The 6,595-nt window shown below is 37.3% G+C and overlaps 1 protein-coding gene across 1 annotated transcript; it reads right to left on the bottom strand.

Annotated features, from left to right (window-relative positions):
• Positions 1-1,899: 1,899 nt before the first annotated feature.
• Mcm5 (Minichromosome maintenance 5) lies at positions 1,900-6,079 on the bottom strand. The gene is made up of 2 exons (XM_069837331.1): positions 3,552-6,079; positions 1,900-2,669 (listed from the first exon to the last, which is right to left on the bottom strand). The coding sequence occupies exon 1, from the start codon at positions 5,761-5,763 to the stop codon at positions 3,565-3,567; it is 2,199 nt and encodes a 732-aa protein (XP_069693432.1). The 5' UTR covers positions 5,764-6,079; the 3' UTR covers positions 1,900-2,669; positions 3,552-3,564.
• Between the last annotated feature and the right edge of the window lie 516 nt (positions 6,080-6,595).

Raw genomic sequence — 6,595 nt, 5'->3', positions numbered from 1 at the left:
TCCAATCTTCACTCTTGCTTTTGTAGCTTTTCTTAGACACCTGCCACAAAATTTAAGCATCTGGGATTTCAAACATTTTGATATGCTTTTACAGTATGGCCAACCAGAAATAAAGTATACTGAAAGCTGGTAACACTGCACTGCAGTTACTACCAGGAAGGCACTATGAGGTAGCTGTAGTGTGATCTTGGTGCTGGAAGAAAATGGTCATGTTGCATGGGATGCACAATGGTTCTTGTCTAAAAGCTTTTGTTGTGGAGTGATATTTTTGGTCCTATGGGACCAGTCAATCAGCGGGACCCAGTGTGAAATGTAGGTTTGAACTTTCTGAAGAAGAGTTCTGTAACAAACCACCTGTAAAGTGAACTGTTGTTGCTAGTAAAGAAATTTAGGCAAATTGGGTCAGTTCACTGTCAACATAAACATCGTTTTGAAAGAAGAGTCATCCACACTCAATGCACATGCAATCACCAAAAAAAATTCGGTGATGGATTACAAAAGAACTTGATATAAAGTGAATGTGCAGACACTTGTTCATGAACCAACAGCATTTTCATGTTGTATGCAGGTTGACCATCAGTTACAACAGCAAGCTCCAAAGGCATATGATAGCCACTGGCATAGCTCAGTTGGCTAAGGCGCTTGTCTGGCAATGCAGAGTTATGCTCAGGCATGGGTTCAATTCCTCCCACTTGGGTTATCTGGTTGGGTTTTTTCTGAGGTTTTCCCCAACCATAAGGTGAATGTCAGGTAATCTTTTTGTATTTCCATATAATTATGTTCACTACTTCATTAAGGGAAAGGATGTACAGGAATGACCAAATGTGTCAAAATTAATTTTTTTTTTTTATTTTTAACCTAAAAATACTTCATAGTATTGACTCCATTTGCAAAATTCAAGGTCGTTAGGAAGGAAATAATTGCTTTCACGCCATTTTTAAATAGCTGCTGTGCTCCAGTCCCTTTGAATATCCGGAGTTTATTTATTTTACATTTTTCAACATTTAATACGTAATATCTCAGACTTAGAGATAATTGAATAAAATTTTCAGGGCATATTCTCACATTATACGTGAATAATTCTGTAAGAGAAAATTGTCAAATTGCAAATTAAAGAATAAGTTAAAAATAGATGTGTAATTTTTCTTTCTGTTCATAAAACTGCAAAATAAAAACATAAAAATTAATATTTCTAAAAATCATCAAACAAAATAATTAGCAGTCTTTTAGCTTCCATTTAAGACAAGATTTGTGATTCTGTGATACTCTTTATAAAGGTAAGCGTTCACTACATCGTATCGTACTGCTCGTACGAATCGCACGCAACAGATATTTTAAGTGCAGTGCGTTCACTGTAATGGCTTCACTTCATCGCCTCATCAGATTCCCCTATCAGCTGTTTAAAACATGACGTCGTACGATATTGACATTACTGAAAGCAGAGGAGTTGAGGTTAGGTCTATTAATTACTTCTGTTAGCGAATATGAATTTGTAATTGCTTCATGCGTCTTAATTGAAGAGGAAGAAACGAAAAAAATATTGGTTACATAATATATTTGCAAGAAACGACTTGATTACTGTAATGGGAACGCCTCAATTTATATAATTCTTCGCAATTTTCTACACGTGAAATAAGTTTTCCGTCTGCCATTTTGGCGCGACACTGAACATGGCACAACATAATAGTAACAGTTGACCAATTAAAATATTGATTTATTAAAGAAGGCCATGATCGCACGCATCGGAAAAGTTGCCCATCCGAGAAATGTGGACGGATTTGCCGAGAGGCGATGCGTCCGATACGATGTAGTGAACGCGGTTACATAACAATTACAGCAAAGATAGTGTTTTTCCGATCCGTGCGATACGATGTAGTGAACGCTTACCTTTATACAGCATTTTTCTTTTTTTGCATTTTTAATGTCTGTGACTGTACCATAAAGAGCAAAAGTGAAAATTTTTGTATTTAAAAGGCTTCATACATTGATGTGAAACTATGTTAGGGAAATAGAGGCAATACTTAAAATAATATGAGATAATAGATTTTCTGTAGGTCCTTCCCCTTAATGTAAATATAAAGCTAACTCAAAATATTATAGAACTTTATGAAGATGTCCTCAGAGACTGTTAGTATGTCAAAGTAAATGAATACATTTTGTTACTGCTTTAATCACTTTCTATTATTTCATTACTGTAATAATGTAAAGTTGACTCATAATAAATAGTTACATCATAGCCCAAAAGAAAGAAATAATACAGGTTCCTACTACATTAGGTTTGTTTTTGCAGCGAGTTTGTAATGGTTTGACAACTGTAAGTAACCGCACATTTTAAGAGATTCTATCAGTCTTTCGAAAACACAAAGCCAAACATGGCAGCTAGGCTAAGTTACTCGTATTAATAAAGTAGTCCACAGCAGTCCTATAAATCAGTGAATTAAACAAGTGTGTCTTCATTGAAAAGACAAACAGGCCATATTTATCCCGGACCAAATAAGTACACATTACCATGGCTAATTCTCTTCGTCTTCTCCTTTTGCTACCTTCATCTTATGAATGAGAAAGGTATGTCATTACTGCCACCGTCACACGTGTGCTGTAACTGCAAGATTTGTAAACTATGGCTTCTTCCACCTGAGAACAGCTCTGACTGGCCTCACTCCCAGAACCTGAACGAGAAGAACACAAGACAATTTGGCTTAGCTTCTGGAGAAAAAAATGAATATCAGTAACATAAGAAAACTACACTTCTTTTATGATATAGACCTATTCCTAAAATTGCTACATCTATACTAATAATAAATCTGTAGCCAAAATTTTTCTGGTAATTTTCGATTTTCCAAAAATAATTGGTGTTAACATGTATAATTAACCATCCTGAAACCGAAAATCGCTTTTTTGAAATTTGTGTTTCTATGTCTGTCTGCCTATTGGTCTGGATGTTTCTTACCTTTTCACGTGATAATGGCTGAACCGATTTATATGCAAATTGAAATATAAATTAAGTTCATTGTAACTTAGATTTTAGGCTATATGGCATTCAAAATACTTTATTTATAAGGGAGCTTGAATTAAATAAATCGAAATATCTCGCTTATTATTGATTTTTGTAAAAACTGTTACATAACAAAAGTTTCTTTAAAATGATTTCTGATACGTTTCATTCCAAGCAAAATTTTGATGAGACCAAATTGCACCAAAAATGGATGTTCTCTGAACCAAATGATCATAATTATTTGCATGTAATAACAACTAAGAAATATGTTAAAGGAATTATCACTGCACTAAATGAGTGGTCTCTGGACCAAAATGATCGCATTTTAATTATTTAAGTACAATTTAAATTAAGTGACAATTAAACGATTTATCCTATCAAACACGAATGTTCCCTGGACCAGATAATTACTTTATATTTATTTCTAACAAGTGCAGCGGAGCGCACCGGTACAGCTAGTACTAGATAAAGTAATATTCTTCACAAAGTCATCAATAAAAGCTCTGATTTTCACATTATTTGTTCCAAGCAGAAAGTTTTATACGAGTGTACTTACCAACTTAGTGTGTCTACGCCAGGCGGAAGAGCATCTTTCGCTGCATCCTGTGCTGCAATTCCCCTCTGCGGATCATGGTGTGAATGACCTTATATATTGCCCGCTCTGGATATTTCTGCCTGAGGAAGTCTTGAACAATGTTATGTTCAGAGACCTGAGAACCAATGGCAAATCTTCTCTTCAGCTGTTTCTCGATCCTCGTAAGCATTTCATGGTCTTCCTCAGTTGTGAATCCCTCTGCACCAGCCAAACTGCCAGACATCGCAGCATCTAAAGTTGATACCTGGAACAACCTCAAAGCCTCATTCACGTGAGATTCTGTAGCAAACGGCTGCAACTGCATCTTTGCCAGCGACTCCGCAATACGAATGACGGCTTCCAGTTGTCTAACAGTGATTGGGATGGATAACCTCTTCTCTGTCTCCAATTCATGTTCTCTGGTACCGCTACGCATCAACACATATTGATTTTTCAATTTTTCACCTGCAGCTTCGGACAGTCGCGGACCACAATGTAGCCTGCAGTAGTTGATGTATTTCTTTATCAACATAAGAGAGAGTTCTCCATCTTTAGCAACGTCTTCCGCCATCTGTCCAGCATTCATGTGAACATTCATGATGTGTTTAGCGAGGGTTTTGTCTCTGTTCTCATCGTGCTCATCTTTTACTATGAAGATCATATCAAAACGAGACAAAATAGCTGGCATGAAGTCGATGTTTTCTTCTCCTTTTGTGTCATCCCAGCGCCCAAAGATTGAATTTGCTGCAGCCAGTACGGAACAACGAGAGTTTAACGTTGTTGTAATTCCCGCCTTAGCAATAGATATCGTCTGTTGTTCCATGGCCTCGTGAATAGCAACTCTGTCGTCTTCTCTCATCTTATCGAACTCGTCTATGCAGACCACGCCTCCGTCAGCAAGCACCATAGCTCCACCTTCCATCACAAAGTTGCGAGTCGCGGGATCGCGACTTACAGATGCCGTGAGCCCTGCTGCTGACGATCCTTTGCCTGATGTATAAACTCCGATGGGAGACACTTTTTCAACAAATTTAAGAAGTTGTGACTTAGCTGTACCAGGATCACCCAACAGAAGAATGTTAATATCACCTCTTCTTGTAAGACCATCTGGAAGGCGCTTACGTGAACCTCCAAACAAGAGACACGCTATAGCCTTCTTTATATCTGTAGCTCCAAATATACTGGGAGCGATGCTAGTAGCAATCCTTTCATAAAGATTGGAACTTGACGCCATGCGACGGAACAGTTCTTCCTCCTCAGATGTAACTGGCAATGCACTGGTGAAACCTGTACCATGTGCATCCACTTGAATTCCAACCACACGAAGATATGGCGCTCTTACTCCAACAATAGCTTTTTCACGACCACCACGTCTAGACGGTTTGGCTATCTTCTTAATTGAATATATACCCAAAATAATAACTCTGTTTCCAGGAACGACACGTTCACAGAGATATCTATCACAATATAATTGTAAATGGCGTGGCATTTCTCCCTGTGGAATAGAATCTGGCAGCTCTTGCAATTTTAGTACCTGGAAGTCTACACAGTGGCATTTGTCTGGAACGATGAAAAATGGATCCAATGGACATTTTGGCCTACCAGCCTGTTCTGTAGTGCACTTTCTGGGAAGAACATAACCTTCTAACCCCGGCTTCACTGGAAGATTCGGTATCATGTTTCGGCATGAACGACACTGAATACTAATTTTGGTTGCTTTAGCTCTTATCCCTGAAGCTGCAACAACAATTCCCGGTATCTTCACTAACCTAGATACTACCTCAGACTTCATATCTCTCAAGGAGGCTGGATTGGCGTCAGAAGACAAGAATACTTGTATATCTTCCACATCTTCCTCGCCTTCCGGTCTTGGTGCTGTAACTTCATCTGCAACTTCTTTTGCTGCCTCTTCAAACACAGGGAGATGTTCTGTTGGTTGTTTATACAATTTATCTGCTAATGTTTCGTCAAAACTTGCCAAATCTTCAATGTTCACCTCCAACCAGTACTGCTTCAGATTGTATTGTCGTTTGAGTTCATTTCTGTATTTGTAACTAAAATTTCCCTCGTGAAATTTCCTCAGAAAATCTTTAAACTTTCGTTTTGTCGCCTGGAGATTAAGTTGATTAGTATCATGTTCCTCTGCTCCGAAATTATCAGAGAAAAACACGCCGGGATCGTCAAAACCCTCCATTTCAACAAGTTTCACAATTACAAGAAGAATTTGGCGCGAAAGTCCAAGTTAGCAATATTGCATACATAATTATCCCACTTACGATCTCAAATTGAGGGTAAAAATTCCCTCTTTTTGTCAAATAACAGAATCTCAGAAATGCAATCAATAAAAATCCTACTATTTAAGCAAAGGTTAAAGAAATTCTGTAGACATATTTACGCTTCACAAACATAAGTGTATCCAATTTATTATCAGCATGGAGTAGGGTTGCCAACTTTGAAGAAAATACGGGAGACAAAATTTCACATAGAAAATGGACAAATCATCCAGTTCTGTTGCTAAAAAAATAACTTTATCCTACACTTTGGCAGCTAGACTTGAATTTAGAGTATTTTAAGACTGATTTTGTCTCGCGTAATAGTTGAAATCGACTGTAGTTTATAGTTCTGAGTTGATTAGATCGCTAGGTAAAAGAAGTATTTGCGAAAATGTTGATGTACCTAGATTAAGTATAAATTATTCTCATAATTGACGGTATCAGCGGTTTTGTGCTAAATCTAGAGGTTTTTTTTTTACAATTTTTAGCGGAGATGAAATTTTTAATTTTATAATGCGGGGATAATTATGTACTATTGGCGACACTGATTACTATCTTCGCTATCTATTCATTAGGAAGTCACACTTACACGAACAAGTTGTTAATCACTATCAATTAGGAGGAGGTATCTTTGTACGGAGTACAACTAGAACGCGATAAGTTATTACAATTTCTGCCGCTAGGTTCGCCTCACAGTTCTATAAAATGATTTGTTTCATTTGTGTATCGTGAGAATTGTTTTTATTAATTTTG

This window comes from Periplaneta americana, chromosome 1, assembly GCF_040183065.1.
Source record: "Periplaneta americana isolate PAMFEO1 chromosome 1, P.americana_PAMFEO1_priV1, whole genome shotgun sequence".
Lineage (NCBI taxonomy): Eukaryota > Metazoa > Arthropoda > Insecta > Blattodea > Blattidae > Periplaneta > Periplaneta americana.
Note: the sequence above shows the minus strand (reverse complement) of the source record. Positions and strands in the feature narration are given on the sequence as shown.

What these genes read in the sequence shown, in the direction of transcription:
- Mcm5 (XM_069837331.1), bottom strand. Translation starts at nt 5,763, where the DNA reads ATGGAGGGTTTTGACGATCCCGGCGTGTTTTTCTCTGATAATTTCGGA.